This window comes from Podarcis raffonei, chromosome 17 (genome assembly GCF_027172205.1).
Source record: "Podarcis raffonei isolate rPodRaf1 chromosome 17, rPodRaf1.pri, whole genome shotgun sequence".
In the NCBI taxonomy this organism is placed as follows: Eukaryota; Metazoa; Chordata; class Lepidosauria; order Squamata; family Lacertidae; genus Podarcis; species Podarcis raffonei.
Genome location: NC_070618.1, coordinates 6,960,730 through 6,984,166, shown reverse-complemented (window position 1 = coordinate 6,984,166; position 23,437 = coordinate 6,960,730). Strand labels below are relative to the sequence as shown.

The 23,437-nt window shown below is 46.7% G+C and overlaps 1 protein-coding gene across 4 annotated transcripts in view; it reads left to right on the top strand.

The window, feature by feature from the left end:
* LOC128405024 (stimulated by retinoic acid gene 6 protein-like) overlaps positions 1–23,437 on the top strand; it is a 51,751-nt gene that overhangs the window by 5,718 nt on the left and 22,596 nt on the right. For all 4 annotated transcript variants that reach the window (XM_053371198.1, XM_053371199.1, XM_053371200.1 and 1 more), the window contains exons 2-7: positions 12,562–12,670; positions 13,709–13,806; positions 14,693–14,820; positions 15,582–15,702; positions 17,739–17,784; positions 21,621–21,749. In XM_053371198.1, the coding sequence (XP_053227173.1) occupies positions 12,562–12,670; positions 13,709–13,806; positions 14,693–14,820; positions 15,582–15,702; positions 17,739–17,784; positions 21,621–21,749 (631 nt within the window). The remainder of the gene's footprint in view (positions 1–12,561; positions 12,671–13,708; positions 13,807–14,692; positions 14,821–15,581; positions 15,703–17,738; positions 17,785–21,620; positions 21,750–23,437) is intronic.

Here is a 23,437-nt window from a genome sequence, read left to right as displayed (position 1 = left end):
AACCGGGTTCGCATCTCCACTCCTCCACATGCAGCTGCTGGGTGACCTTGGACTAGTCACACTTCTCTGAAGTCTCTCAGCCCCACTCACCTCACAGAGTGTTTGTTGTGGGGGAGAGGAGATTGTAAGCCGCTTTGAGACTCCTTCAGGTAGTGATAAAGCGGGATATCAAATCCAAACTCTTCCTGCTCCAGCCCTTGCTGTTGGGAAAGGACAGACAAGAGGGAGGCCAGACAGCCAGTAAGGGTGTTGTGCTGGCCTTTCTTGTGCTTGCTATGTGCAAGGCCTGCCTGGGAGTTGAGTGCTTGGTGCTGAAGGGGAGGCTTTCTGCCATGCAAGCCCGGCGGTGCCTGCTGCCGCACCTGCTGCCTCCCAAGGTAAGGTGCTGGCCTGATGTTCACCTTTGGCCGGTCTCTGTTGGGCCACTAAGGCTGGTGGGGACATCCTCTCCGCAGGCCCCTGTGGGGCAGTGTGAGGAGGCGCCTCTCTTTGGCATGGGGGGGGGGCAGCACAGAGACCAGGGATGGCAGCAGCAGCTGCCCAGAGGACTCCCAAGGAGAGGGGAGAGGAGGCTGAGGGAACACTCCACAAGGGAGGGTGTTTGAAAAAGGGTGAGAGGCTGCCAGCTCTGCTGGCAAGGGGTGACATAACTGGGCTCCTGAGCCCCACAGGGGTGCCGCAGAAAGAATGTACAGTTGGTCAAGGGAGCCGTGGACTCAAAAACATTGAAAGCCTCAGTTAAGCCTTGAGGATCCCCACACAGAAGGCTCTATGTACTCCCCAAGCACCACCTGCTGGACACACCCATCCAAGTAGTACAGTGGTACCTTAGGTTAAGTACTTAATTCGTTCCAGAGGTCTGTTCTTAACCTGAAACTGTTCTTAACCTGAAGCACCACTTTAGCTAATGGGGCCTCCTGCTGCTGCCGCGCTGCTGGAGCACAATTTCTGTTCTCATCCTGAAGCAAAGTTCTTAACCTGAAGCACTATTTATGGGTTAGCGGAGTCTGTAACCTGAAGCGCATGTAACCTGAAGCGTATGTAACCTGAGGTACCACTGTACTCGAATCGCCACAAATGTCTAGTTGCCATTTTGGGGCAAGACGGTTCTAATGTCTTATTTTCCAAAGGATGGACTGACTGTGACTGATTCTCAGTTAAACATCTGGCTAGTTCAGATGACAACCTTGAGCCAAGTTAAGAACCTTGAGAACTTAAAGAAGAAAAGTCATTTTATTGACTAACAGTGCTGCAGACCTATAGGTTGGGTTTTTTTAAAGCAAATAGCTTATACGGTGGGTTCCCTAGACCATTAACAACCTTAGAAAACGAGTGCCAGAGATGCAGTCCGTACCTGCAGGAAGGGGCTGGTCTCACAACTGCATCAGATACTGTTGAATGTGAAATGTGGTTTCCAGGTCTTCAGACGGTTTTTTCCCCTGAGACAGGTCTGGGAGAAAGCTTTTCTGATTAAGCTTGGGGCTCCCATTGGACCACTGCACCACAAAAGACAATCTTAGCTTCAGTGAGCAAAGCCTGTCTTAAACTAATTTACCACTAGCACTCACTCCAGTAAAATTAACCCATCTCTATCACCTGAGTGCTGGAAGGGATGCTCAGAATGAGGATCCTACCTCCACATGTGGTGGTTTTGCCCTGTTTCTCTAGCTTTGATCATATTTCTAAAATACCGTATTTTTCACTCTATAGGATGCACTTTTTCCCTTCCAAAAATTAAGGGGAAATGTGTGTGCGTCCTATGGAGCGAATGCAGGCTCCTTGGCTTCAGCGATAGCAACGCGAAGCGATAGCTTTCGCTGAAGCTGCCTGAAGCCCCCGGAGCACAGCACGAACTCCCGCTGTGCTCCGGGGGCTTCAGGCAGCTATCCGCATGCCTTCGGAGCACAGCAGGAGTTCCCGCTGCACTCTGAAGGCTTGCGGATAGCCGTCTGAAGCCTGGGGAGTGAGAGGGGTCGGTGCACACCGATCCCTCTTGCTCTCCTGACTTCGCTTCGCTGGAGAGGCGCTGCACAGTTTTCCCTCTCTGCGCAGTGCCCCTTCAACAAAGCGGGAGGAGAAATGGAAGGGGCTCGATTTCTCCTGCCGCTTTGCTGAAGGGGCGCTGAGCAGAGAGGGGGAGAATTCCCCCCCCGTTCTCCCCCTCCTATGGTCCGGTGCGTCCTATAGAGCGAAAAATACGGTATGTAACCAGATCATCCTGTAAGCAGCTCCTTTTGCTCTTCCTTGCCCCCAAACTCCTTCTTGGAAATCTCATTAGTTTCCTCTTGGCTGCAGGCACCAAAAGGTCCTCTGTTTTTCTTTTATTGAAAATTGGCACAAGCAAGTTTGACATCTCAGTTTCATGGAAAAATTACCGCATGATACGTGGAAAATACATCTAATAGATTTAGACATGATATGGTTTTCATTCCTAACTTTCATAACTTTTGAGAATTCACAACCTCCCACCACCCACCCTGGATTTTGGAAGGAGCTGTATTAGATAGTTGTTTTTACTTTTGGCTTGATTTTAATGCTCGTCAATTGTTTCCAGTCATGTATTTTAACAATTATACATTAGAGATCTGAAACTGTGTGTTTTGTTACAGTTCTCCATTGTGCTGCAATTTGCAAAACAGAACAAAACGTGAGCAATAGTGGGATAAGCTCCCCTGCATGTTCTTTTAAGAAAATTAGTTGAGAAAACCAGTCTGGTTCCCGCCTCTTATAAACAGTATTTCTAGCTACATCAGAATCTCATACTAATTCAAAATAAAGTCCCTTTGTGCTAAATATGTGCATTGGGTTGCTGCCCAAAGTTGCAAGCTTTTCATTTTATATTGCGTACAATGACAGTAGTGAATGCCTGATTCCAGTTCTGGACTGATAACAGTTCTTGGTGGGTTTTCTTACCGCAACACAGCGCAGTGCCAGTGAGAGATTTCCTCCCATTAACAATAGCAGGAAGAAGAAGGAAAGTCAGTTCTGACCGGGGTCATGCCAGTAGTGTAGACTTCCTCATTTGGCAGACTTCCTCCATCTGTCTCCAGTCGCCTCCTGCTACAGCAGCTACCTGACAGGAAAAGCCACCACACAGGACCAAATATCAGCGCTGGTTTCACCCTCCATGTTCCTGAAGTGAGCGCCAAAATAGCCCACTCAGTAGGTCTGAGAATCTAGAACAGAGATTGCGTGTCAAGGTCTGCAAGCCACCCCATATAAACTCACACTTCACACATCAATTTTTGTTTAAGGTTTTTAGCATGATTTTGGCCACAGCTTTATTTAAATATACACATGTGAGTGGTTGCTTAGGCATTGGTTATTTGTCCTTGCCCCAGGGACAGAACTGACTTCTGGATTCCAGCGGAAGCCAGTCAGGGAAAACAATATTGGGGAGAAATGAAGCTGGACATCAGACCCTCACTTCTCACCCGCATGCTCCCGGGGGCTTGCATGGCCCAAGTCTGATGCCAGGGACTTGGACGAAAGAATAGCAAGCCCCCGGATTCCTTTAGCGGAATTCCCTTTCCGCACCACCATTGGAGGGGTAGGCACTTACCCCTCCACCAACGAATTTTAACCAATGCCTAACCGGCAACCTTACAAGTTGTGACGATTTGCTACACAGTAGGCAAAAACCAAATGGCAAAATGGCACCAGCCAATCAGCCAAATGGACAAAATTCCTACCAGGCCCCTGCCCCAAAGCAGACGACCCCATGACAGGCATAGCAAGGTCAAAGCAAAAGAATGCCCCCAATTCAGGGAGGGTGGGCGGGTGATCCGGTGCATGCAGCCCAAGAGGACGCCCAAGGCTACGTGTCCAGTATTTAAAACCTTTGACCCCTCCTTCAAATTGGCAACATCAAAATCTCCCCAGAGACTCGAATTATCCAATCACTGCCTGTGGCCATCCAAACGTATCCCCCAGCAACAGTGGGGTGGCCTGCTGGCCCCCACCGCAACCCGTGCTCTCTGTTAGGGAGAACACGCTTTCCCAAACTTTTTCAGGTCCCCATCTCCTTGGTTCCAAAAACACATCCCCACTGCCCTCTATCCCATAATAAGCATTGTTCAGAACATGACCCACTAAGAAAGAGAGATAAAATTCAAAACAGCAACAATTAAATGCACATTCATTCAAAATCCCATTAAAACTATCTATCAGTCAAAAATGAGACTTCCGGGTTTTGGCACACACACACACACAAAAGAGACTTCCAATCTCAGGGTGTGGGTTCGAGTTCCAGCACCAGGCAAAAGATTCCTGCATTGCAGGGGGCTGGACTGGATGACCTCTGTGGTCCCTTTAAACTCTAGAATTCTATGAAAACCGATGAACTTGATCTGGTGATGCCAGCTTTTCAGTCACTTATTGTGCTGGTCCCAAGGGTTAACTGTGCGGCGAGGACTGAGTCCAGTCCAAGGTCAAGGATGCGGTATGGAGGCTGTCCGTCAAAGCTGAAGCTGGGTCCAAGGCAGGGAGTCGGGTGAGGTCAGTAACTCTGGCAGAAGAGCAGGACAGGGTGCAGGCAGGAACAGGCTAGCAACAACGTTGCTCCCACAACCTGGGACTGGGTTGGCTGGCTTTTATCTGCCCTGAGGCATAGGGCGGCCCCGGTCCACAGGGGACTCGCCTCTCCTGGCCTGGAGGCGAGCACTCCTCCTGCGGGAACTTAGTTCCCTCCGCCTCTCTGCCCTGAGCCTCTGCAGCTCAGGAGAGGCTGGAGGGTTACCGGACCCAGAGGCAACCTCACCTTCCCCTGACGGGGCTGAGAGTGGAGCACCTGCAGGCAATGGGTCCTCCATCACCTCAGGAGCCAGAGCAGACTCAGCTGGTCCCTGCACCTGAGGATCCAGCACAGGTGAGGACCCTTCAGGCTCAGGCCCCAGCCCCGGCTCAGCTGGTTCTGGAGGCGGGGACTCCTGTGCAGGCTGGGATTCCTCAGGTTCGGCCTCCGAGTCCAAATCCCAGGCCATCACACTTATACCTCCAGTACCTCACTGCCCTCCTGCCTACAAGCACCCCCCACTAGGCAATCCCACTGCCCCCCCCAGGGCTCAGTACTTTCCACTGGCCTAGAAGCATATGAGGCACTGCCAGATCTCTTTGAGGACATCCGTGTTGGTCCCCATAGAGACACTCCAACATAGAATAACAACATTGCAACAATCGAGTTTGTTATATATATATATTTAATGTAGATATATATAATCCCCAGCCCTGGATTTCAAAGAGTTCTTATTTGATTTCAAACGGGCAGGACGCCAGGAGGATGAACAGCTGAGTCCACTTGTTTTTGCAGTCTGTCTTGTCTGATACAGTATTGACTGAGACACTAAGAGCCGAGAGAGTTCAAATCTGAAAATAAAGGAAGCTAAGCCAGCAGGAAGGTGCAAAAAGACACACAGGGCCACAGAGACAACCTTTTCTAAGCTAGTATTTGCTTGTACACAGTGGGTTGGCATGAGTGGTGATTATTAGTCATCACCACCCAGGGTTAGCAAATAAGGCATAGCATCTAATTTCAGCAAAGCACGTGATGAGATCTCCCACGATATCCTTGTTGACAACATGGTAAAAATGCGGGCTGGTCAATGTTACTGTTAGGTGGCTCAGAAATAAAAAAGCTTTCGTGTGTGGTACTGTGGTCTAAACCACGGAGCTACTTGGGCTTGCCGATCAAAAGGTCGGTGGTTTAAACCCCTGCGATGGGGTGAGCTCCCGTTGCTCTGTCCCAGCTCCTGCCAACCTAGCAGTCCCAAAGCACACCAGTGCAAGTAGATAAATAGGTACCACTGCAGTGGGAAGGTAAAACGGTGTTTCCATGCACTCTGGTTTCCATCACGGTGTTCCGTGTGCCAGAAGCGGTTTAGTCATGCTGGCCACATGACCCGGAAAGCTGTCTGTGGACAAACGCCGGCTCCCTTGGCCTGAAAGAGAGATGAGTGCCACATCATAGTTGCCTTTGACTAGATTTAACCATCCAGGGATCCTTTACCTTTTTACCTTTATTACCTTAGGTGGACCCACAACCCCAATGAGGAAGGCCTTGCCACAAGACTCCGCCTTACAACCTCTGCTTGTTATAATTTTTGCAGGAAGTAGAGGGCAAACTTATCAGATTTGCAGATAACACAGTGGTGCGAGGGACAAGATACAATCAATCAAACACAAACACACACACACACACACTTCCGAATTTTTACAAATTAACTTCAAATTAAATAGTTACATTATTTCATATATTGACTTTCCACTCCCACCTCCACAGTTTTTTAATTCAAACTCTTTTCTACTGCACTATATATAAAATTATCGTCTATTATCAAAATCCCTCTAAGACAATTACTTTATCATTTTTCTTCTGCTGCTCCTATCTCGAATCCAGTCTGTGATTTCATTTGTAGTGCTTTTCCAAATGGTCCAAAAAAGGTCTCCGTTCTTCTGTAAAAAGTTCATCGTTTTGATCTCTTAACATTGCTGTCAACTTTGCGTAGTCCATAACTTTTAAAAGCCATTCCTCCTTCGTTGGAATCGTCTCTTCTTTCCACTTCTGTGCATATAGAGTTCTAGAATCAGCATTGCCTTGAAAGGCTAGAGCACTAGGCCAAAATAGAACAAGGTGGGATTCAACACAGAGAAAAGCAAAGTCTTGGATTCTCTCTCTCTCTCTCTCTCTCTCTCTCTCTCTCTCTCTCTCTCTCTCACACACACACACACACACACACTCAGAAGCACAAGCATAAGTCTAAGATGGGGAAAATAGGGCTTGGCAGCAGCAGATATAAATGGTAATTAGTGGATCACAAGCTGAACATGAGCCAACAGTGTGCTAACAATGCTAATGCAGTCTTTGGCTGCTTGTCAAGCTGCATATGTACTACGGCCCCTGGGAGGCACATTTTAAGGACGACATTGATCAATGGGAGGAACATGTCTAGAGGAGATGTCAGGCTTTTGGGAAGGGGATCCCTCCCTCGGTGGCAGTAATTAAGCAGATCAAACGAAAGGAGCATTCTTACCAGTTAGTTTCTTTAATAATCACAGCGAGAGACAAAAGAATGCATATCTCTCTACAAATGGTGTTGCTCCCAGTAAAGGTTCACCCCCTCTGTCCCCATTTATCTACATCACTCCTACGTTGGGTAATCCGAACTTGTTTCTGCTGAGCTCTCTGTTCTATCACTCTCAAAGCCCGTCTTAGGTGAAGGGGGGTCAGGAATGCTGTCCAAGGACACTGAACCTGCCAGTTGTCTCTCTCCTGGTGTTTCCTTTTCTAGCTGTTCCTCACCCAGTATTTCCCAGCTTTTCCTCTCTGGACTATGCCCCTCTGCAAACCACTGTTCTAAGTCAATACTGGCCTCCTGCCCTTGGGAAGGTTCAGGAGAAGGGGCAGCAGCGGCTCCCATCATTCCTCCTCAGTCCAGCCCCTGAGAGGAGAGGAACCAGAATGGTGAGGTGTATGAAAACATTGGGAGAACGTTCCTTACAGTGAAGCAGACTGCCTGGGGAGGTGATGAGCTCTTCGCTAGAGTTTTAAAGGCAGAGGCTGGGTCACTGTCTGTCATAGATATCGTCATCACAGATCCTGCGTTGTAGATCCTACATTAACAAAGGAGTTGCAATAGATGATCTCCAACATCCCTTCCAATACTATGATTCTATGAGATGAGGAGATGCAGCTCATCTTGGTAGAATTCATCAGGTGGGGAAGGGAGAAGCATAAGTTGCATCAGCTTCAACTGGTTCACACATTACAGCATTTTTAGGCAGCATTTGCAAGTGGCCAGATGCAAAGGAGAATAAGGCTAATGTATGCACAGGTGGATGTACAGGTAGGAAAGTAATAATTTATTTGTGTAGCTATATATACCTGCATCAAACAGAAAGCAAAAAGGACCATTCAGAACTTTTTTTAATTACTTTTTTATTCAAAATTAAAACAAAACATATTATCCAGAAACATATCATCCTTATTTTCTCCCTTTTTTCCTCCCCCCACAGAACCCCCCTCCCCCACCCCCCCGTCTTCCCTCAGTTCCAGTCTTTGATTTCTCTAAAAATGCTGTTTTCTGCATGTTACACAGTTGTATAGATCCTCAAACCATTTAAGTAATAATTATCAATAAAAAGTTTGTGAATGTTTATTCAAAACCAGCCAAGGAGTCCAGTTCGCTTTGTTGCGTCTTCAAATACTTTGTAAAGGGTTCCCATTCACCTTTAAAGTCACAGTTATCCTTGTCCCGTAGCTTATATGTCAGTTTTGCCAGTTCTGCATAGACCATTCAGAACTGAGCCACAAATTTAGCTCTTGACTTCTTGGCAGTGCAGATAAATATGCAAAGGAGCATCGTTTTCATTATCAAACAACAAGAAGCATATAAACTCACCAGGTATAACAGATTTCTTCCTGCAGCTAAAGTTGGGACAAATGTTTTTCACAGGGATCTTTATAAAATGGACATTGAGTAATATAATGGTCAATATAATCTGTGACAGTTTTGCAAAATACGCAAAGACAAGACACCGTTCAAGGGTAATTCCTTATAACGGCCATCTGAAAAGGCAGAGAGCATGACATTAAGTCTTAATTCTGCAAAAGCGTTTCTACGTGGAGCTGAGGTTGTTAGCTCCAGATATGACACACAGGGAATTTCAGCAGCTGTCGTTTCATGTGACTGTGACATGACAAGTCTGTGCATACTGGCATGTCTTCTACGTGTCTATGCAAAGTACACAAGCCCTGCCCTCGTTTGCATATAACTTCATTTATGTCCTGGCTGAATTGTCAACATTCATCATGGTCTGGAAGATGTCAGGAGCAGGCATTTCCTGGGTCATGGGCATGGGAGTCCAGGTTGGGTGCTTATGAGTCCATCTTGTAGGATGAAGAGCAGTTGCTGGCTCTCAACCCCATAGGGAGGAGCAGCAGAGATACCATCTACCACCAGGCCTGAAGATCTTGACTATGAGAAGCAGGAACCAGGCATTTCTTTCCGCTAATGGCCCCCGGCTGCCAGAGCACCTTTAGCAGGCCATGTGACTTTGCCTTTTCAAGAAAACTGCATACCCTCCAACATTCTGCTGAAGAAAATTGGGATGTGAGTCTTTTGGTGCTGTGTTCGCGTGGGAGCCAGCCGACACTTGCAAGAGTGTTGCAAAACACACACTTCTTTGGCAATCACTTGTAGCCAAGTAAGATTGTCTTCCATGAACATAGTTTTAACAGTGAGTCTGTAAGTGACTGTGGAGGCCAATTCTGGATCCACACGTCCTTCCACAGTGGGGACGTAGGTTTCCGGGTGGGAGCTGATCACGGTGTGGATTTGCCAAATGTGCCTTCCTCTTAGCATGTTTCTCCCTTTCTTCCTGAGTTTGAGCATCTTCAAAGCCCATGACACCTTTGGTAAAGGTTGTTCTCCAATTGGAGCGCTCGCAGGCCAAGATTCCACAATTGTCGGTGTTTATACTACTTTTTTTTAGATTTGCCTTGAGAGAGACTTTAAACTTCTTTTGTTGACCACCAGCATGACGCTTTCCATTTTTAAGTTTGGAATAGAATAGTTGCTTTGGAAGACGATAATCAGGCATCCAAGCAACATGGCCAGTCCAACGAAGTAGATGTTGAAGAATCCTTGCTTTGACACAGGAGGAACACACACCTGAGCAGGGGCCTGGAGGAGCAGTTCCCTCTTTGCCACTGCTCAATGATCCTGCTCCTGATCAATGAGTCAGTTGGGAAAATCACCCCCTTGCAGCCAATTGAGAAACAGCTGAGCTATGGCAAAGAGAGCTCAGCAGTGCTTTTGGGAATCGCTGTTTCAGGGTGCTCCAGGGTCATTGAGGTGGTGGCTCCTGATTAAGCCAGCTTCCCTGACCCTCCTTTTTCCTAATGGGAAAGGCAAGGGAAGTCTTTTAAGTTGCTCCAGGGATTTTTGGAAGGGGGCGTAGGTGGAAAGTCTCACGACCCGCTTCTGATGATTCCCGAGTGCTGCAATGTACGCTGAGCACTCTGGAAGGCAAGTAGCAATCTCTGTCAAGTGCTTCCTCCCTTGTGGTGGAGGGTGTGTGTGTATTGCAGTTGTGTATCTGAAGGGCTGATTTGACACAACTGGGTGGGCCTGAGCCAGCCTACGGGCTGCCAGTTCCCCACCTCTGCTCCAGAGAAGTAATTCCCAACACTTGTGCCAACGCTAGAATGCTTGTTGTTGTTTAGTCGTTTAGTCGTGTCCGACTCTTCATGACCCCCTGGACCAGAGCACGCCAGGCACTCCTGTCTTCCACTGCCTCCCGCAGTTTGGTCAAAATCATGCTGGTAGCGACGAGAACACTGTCCAACCATCTCATCCTCTGCCGTCCCCTTCTCCTTGTGCCCTCCATCTTTCCCAACATCAGGGTCTTTTCCAGGGAGTCTTCTCTTCTCATGAGGTGGCCAAAGTATTGGAGCCTCAGCTTCAGGATCTGTCCTTCCAGTGAGCACTCAGGGCTGATTTCCTTCAGAATGGATAGGTTTGATCTTCTTGCAGTCCGTGGGACTCTCAAGAGTCTCCTCCAGCACCAGAATTCAAAAGCATCAATTCTTCGGCGATCAGCCTTCTTTATGGTCCAGCTCTCACTTCCATACAAGGGAACTAATTGTCTCCTGTGGGAAACAAATGCAGAAGAGACTGCTCACTGCTCTGCTTTCACCTCTGCTGTGATCAGAATATTCTGACTCATCTTTGTGTGGTTTAAACATGTCGCTTCTGTCCTCATGCAGAGAAGCACTAGAATTCCCTATACCTCAGAGGATGGCGCCCTCCATATTTCTGTTCGAGCTGATATGGGCATATCTAGAACAGTGACACATGTAGGAGCATAATGGGGCAGGGGCGGTACTCTGAAGGTGAGAAATTTTTATTCATATACCGTATTATTCGCTCCATTAGACGCACTTTTTTTCTCCTAAAAAGTAAGGGGAAATGTGAAGAGATTAAGTCGGTTATGATACATTGGGCCAAAGATTTTGGTTATAATATACAATTGGTTAATTGGGAAAAAGTATGGAATGAAAATATGAAATTTACTGCATGTACGGCGTTAAAGGAAAATATTATGAAAATGGTATATAGATGGTATATCACACCGGTTAAGCTAGCAAAAATGTTTAAAACATGTAATAAGTGTTGGAAATGTAGAGAAAGAAGGATATTTTTTCCATATGTGGTGGGAATGCAAGAAGGTTAAGGGTTTCTGGGAAATGATATATAACGAGCTGAAAAAGATGTTTAAATATACATTTGTAAAGAAACCAGAAGCCTTTTTGTTAGGAATAACAGGAAGAGAGATTAATAGACGTGATTACAAACTTTTTCAATATGCGGTAACTGCGGCAAGAACATTAATGGCCCAAAAATGGAAACGAGGAATTACCGACTCTGGAAGAGTGGAGAATGAAACTTATGGATTATGCAGAATTGGATAAAATGACTGGGAAAATTAGATACCAAAAAGATCACAAGTTCATCGAGGACTGGGGAAAGTTTACGAATTATCTGGAAAACATATGTGATAAACAGACAACGCTAGTTGGTTTTAAAGAGGCTTTGTGATGTTAAAGGTGTATTGTAAAAAGAAAGAGAGATGAAAGGATATTATTAACTGGCAATATAATATATTGAAAATGCGTAACAAATAGAAAATATGGATGATTGATGGAGGAGCTGGTGGAAGTTCAAAAATTGGAAATTTGAGAATATGGTTGTGTTGACTAATTTGTAAAAGAAAATTTAATAAAAATTTATTTTTTTTAAAAAAGTAAGGGGAAATGTGAGTGCGTCCTCTTATGAAGCGAATGGCGCTGCGCAGAGAGGGAGAGCTGCGCAGCGCCCCTTCAGCGAAGCGGCAGGAGGAACGGAACCCTTTCTGTTCCTCCTCCCGCTTCGCTGAAGGGGCGCTGCGCAGCTCTCCCTCTCTGCGCAGCGCCTGTCCTGGAAGCCGAAGGAGGAACAGAAGGGTCTCCTTCTGTTCCTTCTCCAGCTTCGCTGAAGGGACGCTGCGCGGTTCTCCCACTCAGAGAGGGAGAACTGCGCAGCGCCCCTTCAGTGACACGCCTGTCCTGGCTCTGTCCTGGCGCAGCCTCTTCGGGCAGGGGGAGCCTTCATCCTGCTGCCCTGAAGAGGCTTGGCGCGGTTATCTCAGAAGCCAGAACAGCCACATGGTATCCCAGAAGCCAGATCCCTCTTGCTGTTCTAGCTTCTGGGATTCAGAATAATTTTTTCTTGTTTTCCTCCTCCCAAAACTAGGTGCGCCTTATGGTCTGGTGCGTCTTTTGGAGCGAAAAATATGGTACATCCCCAAAATTAAACGCTTTTGATTGTAAGCATTGGCATGCTTCCAGTTTTATTTTATTTTTTATTATGTTTAAAAAATGCATTTTGGCTATCAAACTTTGGGGGATATGGCTGTAGACATTGCCAGCATATAGAAGAGCAGGGTTTTGCAAGCTGGCTTAAGATGCTGAACTCTGTATATCATCTAACGTATCTGCTATTTACCATTGTGTTTCTTGTACAGGGAAACAGGTTTCCTAAATACTTCTTCTGAAGATATGGACAGCTCAAATTCCTCTTGTGAGGATTCAGTAGAAACGGAGGCATTTATACATTTGTCTCTTCCTCCAGCAGTAAGTAGGCCAATTATCGTACTTTCTTGAGTTATGACTGATGAAATACAGAGCTACTGTCCTTCCTCAGTTACTGAGGCTGACATTAGATAGGAAGGAGAGTGGCTGTGTATAATACTGAAAAATGCACAAAATGGAATACTGAGCTCATATATTAGTCTTGGGTTCTGCACTGGACACTAACATGCACACGCAGACATAATTACCGGTACTTTGGCATTGATACCCTTGTTTAATTTGGGGAATTTGGCAGAGGCTGATCTTAAGTGCGCTTGCTGCAGAGAGCCAGTACTAAGAACATAGAGAGAACTCTGCAGTATAAAGAACTTACAACCCACCTACTCTTAGCTGCCAGAAGCATCATAGTGCAGGGGCCTGTCAGGAGTGAACATGAACCACTGGTACCAAATTGGATGGGAAACAGCCTTACTAGAAAAGCGAACTAACAAACTGAAAGCAACACGGGGACAAATACCGTATAGGCCCGAATATAAGCTGCACCAGAATATAAGCCGCACTTTTAAAATTCGGGAGAGGGGGAGAAAAAAGTCAATACCCGAATATAAGCCCCTCCTTTAAAATTCTGCAGGCACTAACATCCGTTCCATTTTATCGTATGCCTGTTTCAGCCGCGATATCGTACAAGCCAATTTTTGTAAGGTTGTGAATTTAAGTTGCACTTTAATTTTGGGGGGGGAATGAGGCTTATATTCAGGCCAATACTGTAAAAGAGGACACCTTCACCCCGGTGTGGCTCCCTTTTATTACACACATAGCCCAACAAGACAACAACAAGAACCCACCGGCAGCGTACAAATTAATATGGTTAACTTGACCTAACAGTCACACACTTCCAAGACATGGATGGTAAAATTCATCAGGAACATCCTGACTTGGTTTAATTAACTGACAGGTTAACTGAGCTGATAGGTTGAGCGTCCATCGTTAGGGATAATAACTCAATTGTAATTCTTTATTAGTTTCTCAAAGATCAAAGGATGCCTTCACTCCCTCATGACTGTTCTTCTGTATTGGCAGGTCTTCATCATTATAGTGCTGTCCTGTCTTGAAAAAAGAATAAAAAGATGTTGTATAGATGAAAAAATTCCTCTACATGGACACTGTGGGATTATGGCGTAAGTTGAAGAATAACTTTCCTCCTGTGGCTACAAGTGTTTTCTAAAAAAGACAAATACGCCAGTGCAACAAATGCCATTCCTTCATGAAAGCAGATCACCTTTCTGAATCTGTCTTGAGGGAGGCATAAATTCAAGTATTTACATCTGGGATAAAAAAAGAGGATAAGTTACTGTCCTTGCACCGAAACAGAGCACGCTCCTCTTGTATTGGGCAAGGAAGATCTTCCATGTTGGCACTACAGTGGTACCTCAGGTTACATACGCTTCAGGTTACATACGCTTCAGGTTACAGACTCCGCTAACCCAGAAACAGTACCTCAGGTTAAGAACTTTGCTTCAGGATGAGAACAGAAATCATGCGGCAGCGCGGCAGCAGCGGGAGGCCCCATTAGCTAAAGTGGTGCTTCAGGTTAAGAACAGTTTCATGGTAAGAACAGACCTCCGGAACAAATTAAGTACTTAACCTGAGGTACCACTGTATTTTATTCCTGCTTGTTGCAGACTTGAGGTGCAAGGGCACAGATTCCCCCCCCCCCCCGGTTCAAGGTCTCCTGTGAAAGATCCTATAAGACCACGATCGGGTTGCCCACATGATGCAGAGATGGAGTTTTTCATAGGTCACAACCACAACATACATTTAAAGCTCTCTCCAAATCAGGCAATACTTTTATGTGTTAGGACCAACCAAACTGTCACAAGATGGTGAACTGAACAGTCACTGTTGTTATCTTTCTCTAAGATGAAGTTGATGGGTGGTTGATTTCACACCTACGTTTTATGACTCTTTGAAAGCGGGAGCTGCAGCGCATAAGCTTTCAGCTCTGAAATGGCTTCCCAGAATCCTAAGAATTATTTCTTCTTTTCTTCTTTCCACACCTCACAGACCCTTTGATATCCTTGCCTTCAGCAACCGATGGTCACTTGGATTTGCATTTGGAATTATTGCTGATAAAGTGATGTACCTGTTTACCTCAGACCACTTCATTTCGTTATTTCCGAGGTGGGCTAAAGGTAAAACACGTGGCAAAGAAGCAACAGGGAGGCCTGGGGATGGAACAATACCGTGAGCCTCTGACGTTTTTCAGTTTATCCATACTAATCTGCTCATTGCCCTGATACTAGCCAGAACTTGAGCTTTTGGGCTCATCTGTGAGTTCAATTTTGTATTCAGGATTCCGATCTCAGCCTTTCATTTGTTAACATAAGTGGAATGAAGAGGGAAGATTGGCAGTTGAGGTGAGGTGTTTTTAACCTCCCCTTGCATATGCCAAATTCTTCTTGCTGACTTCTTCCTTCCACCAAGATCATTTTTCTTTCATGCTGATCTCTCTTCCAGGTTTAGAGCTCTGTTTATTGGGACTAGGGATCTTAAAAAATAATTGGGGGTGGGGAATTGGCTGTGTGGAAGAGTTAAGCACTCTCTCCCCTACCTGCTGATTTCCTTCTGCAAATGCTGCCTCAGCTCCACTGACAATTCAAGTGGAATGTAGGGACTGGGAAAGCTATATTTCCCTTATATTTCACTGTCTTCATATTTCAGGCACCTCAAGGTCAAGTCTGACTCCTAAGACACAGTAAATGCATCAGACTCCCATTCACAGCCATCCTAAATATTCCTCCAACCTAGCAACTGTGAGAATACATCATTGAAAGTGGTCCAGCTTTTATCAGTGCTTAGGGTATCCCCCCAAGTGACCGAGAGTAGCTGTGAGAAATGCTAGATCTCCATTTGGAGTAACTATGGTTTCTAAAACGACCCTATCTTTCTGCAGTTTTTGTGGTTCTAATCCATGCCGTCGAAGTGGGCGTCTCTATGTACCCCTTCTTTGCCTGCCTTTCAACAAGTTACGCGATTACCGGAGCTATACTGGGATTCCTTTACACTGCAGCTTGGTGAGCAGAGCCTTTAATAATAATAATAATAATAATAATAATAATAATAATAATAATAATTTTTTATTTATACCCCGCCCTCCCCAGCCAAGGCCGGGCTCAGAGCGGCTTACAAGCAATAATAAAAACAAGATGAATGATTACAACTTAAAAACAAAAATAAAATACAACATTAAAATAATGGAACATTAAAATATTAAAATGTAGCCTCATCGCAGGAGGAGAAGGAAAAGAAAAAAGAAAGAGAGGGAGGGAGGGAATCAAATTGGCTCCAAGCCAAAGGCCAGGCGGAACAACTCTGTCTTACAGGCCCTGCGGAAAGAAATCAGATCCTGCAGGGCCCTGGTCTCATGAGGCAGAGCGTTCCACCAGGCTGGAGCCAGTGTTGAAAAGGCCCTGGCTCTGGTTGAAGCCAATCTAACTTCCTTAGGGCCCGGGACCTCTAGGGTGTTGCTATTTATGGACCTTGAGGCTCTCCGTGGGGCATACCAGGAGAGGCGGTCCCGTAGGTACGATATACTTGTCTGAGCGCTATTGCTGGGGGTGTTGGGGCGAGAGACAACTTGCCGTTAGAGAACCTCATGAAGGGCATTTGTGGAAGCTTGCGATGACCATTGCTAGAGAGCAAATAGATTTAAATGATCCAGGGTTCCTAATATTGTCTAGATCAGGGATAGCCATCATGGTGCACTCTAGACATTGTTGGATTCAACTCCCATCAGCTGCATCTACCATGGGTCAATGGTCGGGAATGGTAGGGTAAACAAAGCTCATCTTGCAACCAACTTGTTCAGCTGGTTATAGAATCATAGGAATATAGAACTGCAGAGTTGGAAGGGACCATGCGGTCATTTAGTCCAACCCCCTTCCAATGCAGGAATCTTTTGCCCAACGTGGGGCTCGCACCCACAAGAAGAAGAAGAAGAAGAAGAAGAAGAAGAAGAGTTTGGATTTGAAATCCCGCCTTTCACTCCCCTTCAGGAGTCTCAGAGCGGCTCACATTCTCCTTTCCCTTTGTCCCCCACAACAAACACTCTGTGAGGTGAGGGAGGCTGAGAGACTTCAGAGAAGTGTGATTAGCCCAAGGTCACCCAGCAGCTGCATGTGGAGGAACAGATACGCGAACCCGGTTCCCCAGATTACGTGACTACCGCTCTTAACCACTACACCACACTGGCTCTCAAGAGTCTCAGATCAAGAGTCTCATGCTCTGCCACCTGCTTATGACTTTACTTTTTGTATGTTAATTTTGTCAGTAACGCTGCCTCCCATTCCCCCCCCTCAACCAGTCTGTTCTGGCTGGGGAGTTTTATTCAGTCCCTAATTTTGTGACTTTCGCGTCGCTGGTGAAGACCTTTCTTGTAAAACATAGACAGTATACCGTATTTTCGCTCTATAAGACGCACTTTTCCCCCTTCAAAAATTAAGGGGAAATGTGTGTGCGTCTTATGGAGCGAATGCAGACTCCTTGGCTTCAGCGATAGCAACGCGAAGCCTCCGAAGCGCAGAGAGAGCGCTCCCTCCGTGCTCCGGAGGCTTCGTGTTGCTTTCGCTGAAGCCGCCTGAAGCCCCCGGAGCGCAATGGGAACTTCCGCTGCGCTCTGGGGGCTTCAGGCAGCTCTCCGCACGCCTTCAGAGCACAGCAGGAGCTCCCGCTGCACTCCAAAGGCTTGCAGATAGCCGCCTGGAGAGTGAGAGAGGCGCTGCACAGTTTTCCCTCTCTGCACAGCGCCCCTTCAGTGAAGCAGGAGGAGAAATGGAATGGGCTCCGTTTCTCCTGTCTCTTCGCTAAAGGGGCGCTGAGCAGAGAGGGGGAGAATTCCCCCCCCCGTTCTCCCCCTCCTATGGTCCGGTGCGTCCTATAGAGCAAAAAATACGGTACTTTCTGTATGGATGGGGGGCCCATGCGAATCCAATATGAGGACTGTGGTAGATGGGAGTTTGCCTCAGAAGTTTGGCTGAACAAACAGTACATATATTTCGACTACAGACAGTATCTTAGGATCCCTGTAACTCCAGTGTTGTTTTTTTTAAAGGATGTTCATCTCGGTGGTAGACTATTTCTTGTGCCCTGACAACAACGTAAGTGCTCATCTCTCTTATCTGTCTACCTGCTGGGGCCAGAGCCTGAATGGGGGAGCCTCCTCAGCAATGGCCAGCATGATGCTGTGGAACTTCCATCCCAAAATCAGCATCGCTGAAGTGTTAGTGCTGACCTTTAAAGCCCGGTATACCTGAAGGAGCATCTCCACCCCCATTGTTCAGACTGAGGTCCAGCTCCAAGGGCCTTCTGGCGGTTCCCTCACTGTGAGAAGTGACGCACCAGGGAACCAGGCAGAGGGCCTTCCAGGTAGCGGCACCCACCCTGTGGAACACCCTCCCAACAGATGTCGAGGAAATAAACAACTATCTGACTTTTAGAAGACATCTGAAGGCAGCCCTGTTTAGGGAAGTTTTTAATGTTTGAGATTTTATTATTTTTTTATATTTTGCTGGAAGCCGCCCAGAGTGGCTGGGGAAACCCAGCCAGATGGGAAGAGTATAAATAAATGACCGTATTTTTCGCTCTATAAGACGCACTTTTCCCCTCCTAAAAAGTAAGGAGAAATGTGTGTGCGTCTTATGGAGTGAATGCAGGCTTCAGCGAAAGCAACGCGAAGCCTCTGGAGTGCAGTGGGAACGCTCTCGCTGCGCTCCGGAGGCTTCGCGTTGCTTTCGCTGAAGCCAGAAGAGCAAGAAGGGTCGGTGCACACTGATCCCTCTTGCTCTCCTGGCTTCGCTTTGCTGGAGAGGCGCTGCACAGCTTTCCCTCCCTGTGCAGCGCCCCTTCGGCGAAGCAGGAGGAGAAATGGAAGGGGCTCCATTTCTCCTGCCGCTTCGCTGAAGGGGCGCTGAGCAGAGAGGGAGGGAATATTTTTTTTCTTGTTCTCCTCCTCTAAAACAAGGTGCGTCTTATGGTCGGGTGCGTCTTATAGAGCAAAAATACATTATTATTATTATTATTATTATTATTATTATTATTATTATTACCTGGATGGGGATTGGTCAGGACAAGACAGCAGTGAGGCTGGGGGCTGCACAGGTGTACTAGCAGAGTCAAAACAGTTGTCCTGCTGGGACAGCTGTAGTTCCCTCACCTTGCTACTCCCTCACCCAGATCAGCTTAGTGACACTGCTGTATGGTGAGGGCATCTCTGCCCTAGCACACAGGCTGCCACAGAGCCACCTGCGATCTGTGTACATGGCCTTTTGGCCTACAGAGGAAAGTTGTGGTAGAAATCGAAGGCCTATGAAAGAACCACCACTGTGTGTGAGAGGACAAGCGCCATGGATGATTCCTTCAGTCCAGGAATTAGATGCCTCCAAAACTTTTGGGAAGCAAGAAGAATAGAGACACGATTCAGGTCCTCAGAACCATGGACAGGGCACAAGAAAGCAGGGCCCAAACTAGAGGACTTTCAACAGAGGACACCCTGCCCTGAAGTCACCGAGAAGGAATGGAAATGCTCAGAGTTTTCTCAGGCTTCTCTGGAGCTACCAGGGAGCTTTTGCATCCAAGCCATGTGGCTTTGCTGCTGAACTGCAGCCCTGCCTGAAAAGAATTCAGAAATCAAGGCCCATGTCTGCCCTCTTGGCAGTAGATGAAGCACAAAATCCAGTAAGCCTGGGACCGTTGATTCCTAGACTGAAGATACTTGACAAAAGACTTAACTGTTGGTTTAGAAAGGATAAAGGTAAAGGGACCCCTGACCATTAGGTTCAGTCGTGACCGACTCTGGGGTTGCGGCGCTCATCTCGCTTTATTGGCCAAGGGAGCCGGTGTACAGCTTCCAGGTCATGTGGCCAGCATGACTAAGCCGCTTCTGGCAAACCAGAGCAGCACACGGAAATGCCGTTTACCTTCCCGCCGGAGTGGTACCTATTTATCTACTTGCACTTTGACGTGCTTTCGAACTGCTAGGTGGGCAGGAGCAGGGACCGAGCAACGGGAGCTCACCCCATCACGGGGATTTGAACCGCCGACCTTCTGATCGGCAAGTCCTAGGCTCTGTGGTTTAACCCACAGCGCCACCCACGTCCCTTTTTTATATAGGATACATGGCTGTGAAATAGGCAGAAGGGGGCATGGTTTGATTTGGGACTGGCTCACTGTACAGGACCTACAAGGGGCATCTACAATGAAATGTTGCAGTGTGTTCTGCTTGCCAGGATTCCAGCCCTGCTTTCTTCTAGTACACGCCATTCCATTTCTGCTCCTCCTGACCTCATGGCTACTGAAAATACGCAGTTCATATTGGGCCTGGTGGGTTGCCCCCTTAAACGTCCTCCATAGCAACTTACACTTCTGCAAGCATTGTGGCTTTCCTGTGCACCCTCCTATCTTCTCCTTCTTCCTAATACCATTTTGGCAATAACAACAACAACAACAACAACAACAACAACAACAACAATAATAATAATAATAATAATAATAATAATAATAATAATTTATTTGTACCCCGCCCATCTGGCGGGGTTTCCCCAGCCACTCTGGGCGGCTTCCAACAAAGACCAAAAATACACTAAAATGTCACACATTAAAAACTACCCTGAACAGGGCTGCCTTCAGATGTCTTCTGAATGTTAGGTAGTTGTTTATCTCTTTGACATCTGATGGGAGGGTGTTCCACAGGGCAGGTGCCACTACCGAGAAGGCCCTCTGCCTGGTTCCTTGTAACTTGGCTTCTTGCAGCGAGGGAACCACCAGAAGGCCCTTGGAGCTGGACCTCAGTGTCCGGGCAGAATGAGGGAGGTGGAGACGCTCCTTCAGGTATACTGGACCAAAGCCGTTTAGGGCTTTAAAGGTCAGCACCAACACTTTGAATTGTGCTCAGAAACGTACTCGGTTTTGCTCGGAATTGGTTGATGCCGTGAGCAGGAGATAGTTAGCGGTGTTAGTGCGTGTGATGTGTGGCTGTGTCAAGGGCGAATGCTGATTGGATGCTGTCGGCGAGCGTTGAGACTATTGGTTGCTTCTGAGTCACGTGCGATAGGAAGCGTATGTCATGCAGTCCCCCCTAAAAGCTAAACAATTATTGGCACCCCCCTGAAAAAGGTCAACAACTCTGGGCAACCTCCCCTCATTATCTTTCAGTATATTTATTTGTTTGTGCGCATGCAGACAATCATTATTATCCCACTTTAAGTTTCCGCGTTGGCACTTTGTGATAAATTAGTGGGTTTTGGGTTGCGGTTTGGGCACTTGATTTCTAAAAGGTTCGCCACCACTGCCTTAGGGGCTAGGGCCCGGGTCTCAGGAGGTTTTAGTCTCTCACCGAAGGATTCACTAACAAGGGTAGGGTTACAGATATGGTGCAGGTGAAACAAACTAAGCCCATACTCAACCCGTGTGTGTGTGTGTGTGTGTATATGGATGTGGGTGGCGCTGTGGGTTAAACCACAGAGCCTAGGACTTGCTGATCAGAAGGTCGGCGGTTTGAATCGCTGCGAGGGAGTGAGTTCCTGTTGCTCGGTCCCTGCTCCTGCCAACCTAGCAGTTTAAAAGCACAAAGTGCAAGTAGATAAATAGGTACCGCTCTGGCGGGAAGGTAAACAGTATTTCCGTGTGCTGCTCTGGTTTGCCAGAAGCGGCTTAGTCATGCTGGCCACATGACCCGGAAGCTGTCTGCGGACAAACGTCGGCTCCCTCAGTCAATAAAGCGATACACACACACACACACACACACACACACACACACACAGGCTCCAGTATTTAGGAAGTCAACCCAAATGGCAGAGTGCGTTGATCTTAGTTATGATCTTGATTCTGCCCTTCAGGACAAGACAGGCTTAATAACTTAAGCTGAGCTTTCAGGGTATATGACAGGTGGTGTAATGTTTGCCTTTGATAATTCTGCTTTTTTTTTTTTTTTGCCTAGCTTTTGGGTGAATATGACAACCTCATAAAGGGCTGGCCTTCCTTGCTGTGCTATCTTTTCCTTCTAGGCCAATTTGTTCGCATTTTTGTGAAAGCCATAATAGTCCGTTGTCGGCGTGACTCCGTAAATGTGAGTATTTTGTGATAATCACATTTTCCTATTGTAATTATTTTGAAAACAAAAACATTTCTCCTGCCTTCTGAATTCTGTACATGGCAGTTAACTGTGCCATGAAATAAGTACAGCTCTATCAATGCTTTACATTTTTCATTTGCTTATTTTGACCATTCTCTGTTTAAATTCAGCATTATTAGTACAATGGTAACTCGGGTTACATGACCCGGAAGTTGTACGCTGGCTCCCTCGGCCAATAAAGCGAGATGAGCGCCGCAACCCCAGAGTCGGTCACGACTGGACCTAATGGTCAGGGGTCCCTTTACCTAACTCGGGTTACAGACACTTCAGGTTACAGACGCTTTGGGTTACAAACTCCATTAACCAGGAAGTGGTTGCTCCAGGTTAAGAACTTTGCCCCAGGATAAGAACGAAAATCACATGCTAGCGGCAGCAGGAGGCCCCATTAGCGAAAGCATGCCTCAGGTTAAGAACAGTTTCAGGTTAAGAACGGACCTCTGGAACGAATTAAGTTCTTAACCCAAGGTACTACTGTATTATTATTGACATTTGTTAGTAGTTTTTTTTGTCTGTTTTACAAAGAAGGCCTCAAAAGTGACTTAACAAGATAGAACACAACAGCTAAAAAAACACAACACTAAACAAGAAAACTAAAACAATGTATAATATAAAATACCAAAAATGCTCATCCAATAACATCTTAATAATACAGCCGTACCTTGGAAGTCGAATGGAATCCATTCCTGAAGTCTGTTTGACTTCCAAAACGTTCGAAAACCAAAGCGCAGCTTCCGATTGGCTGCAGGAAGCTCCTGCAGCCAATCGGAAACCACGGAAGCCCCGTCGGATGTCCGACTTCCAAAACAGTGTTCAAAAACCGGAATAGTCACTTCCGGGTTTTGATCGTTCAGGACCCAAAACGTTCGAGAACTAGGCTATTCGACTTCCAAGGTATGACTGTAATGACAAATCCTAGCCCCACCCCAATAGATGAGCATCATCATGGAGGCCAGCTTAGTCCCCAAAGGCCTGAGTGAATAAAAAGATCTTAGCTTAGCATCTTAAAAATGGATAATGATGGTCGCAGGCATGCTTCCTTGTAGAGAACATTCCTCAGGTGGGGTGCCTTGGTCCTTGTGTCGCAACGCTCTGCACCTCCCTCCAATGAAGCACACAGAGAATGGCCTCTGGTGAAGATTACTGTGTTGGACCCATCTGGACTGTTTTTTAGGAGCAAAACTGTAATGTTCCAAATATTTTGGGAAGACTTGTCAGTCAGCTCTTGAAATCCTGTGTCACCAACCCTACCTCTCCAGTCGTAAACCCCTCTGTGGTCTCTTAGTTCTCCAAAGCCTTCCTAATTACACAGTGAACTAAAACGGCTGTTGAAAAACCACCATTTTGTAGCTATCGCTTATAAAGAGGTGGATCCATTTGTTGCTTCCTTGTTTGCAAAGCGTGGAATCCTGATGAATCCTCATTTGGCTGGCTTTTGCTTCTTTTGGGCCAGATTCTTGGGCTCTGAGCAAGAAAACACCCCAGACATATTGCAGAGCCTGCTCTGTTCCTGCACAACAAGCCGGGTGGGATGCGCCCTATGTGCTTGCCCTGTGGACATAGGATGTCCTCACATAGTTTGGTCCCCCCCCCAAAGTAAACACAGATTAACACATCAAATAAAT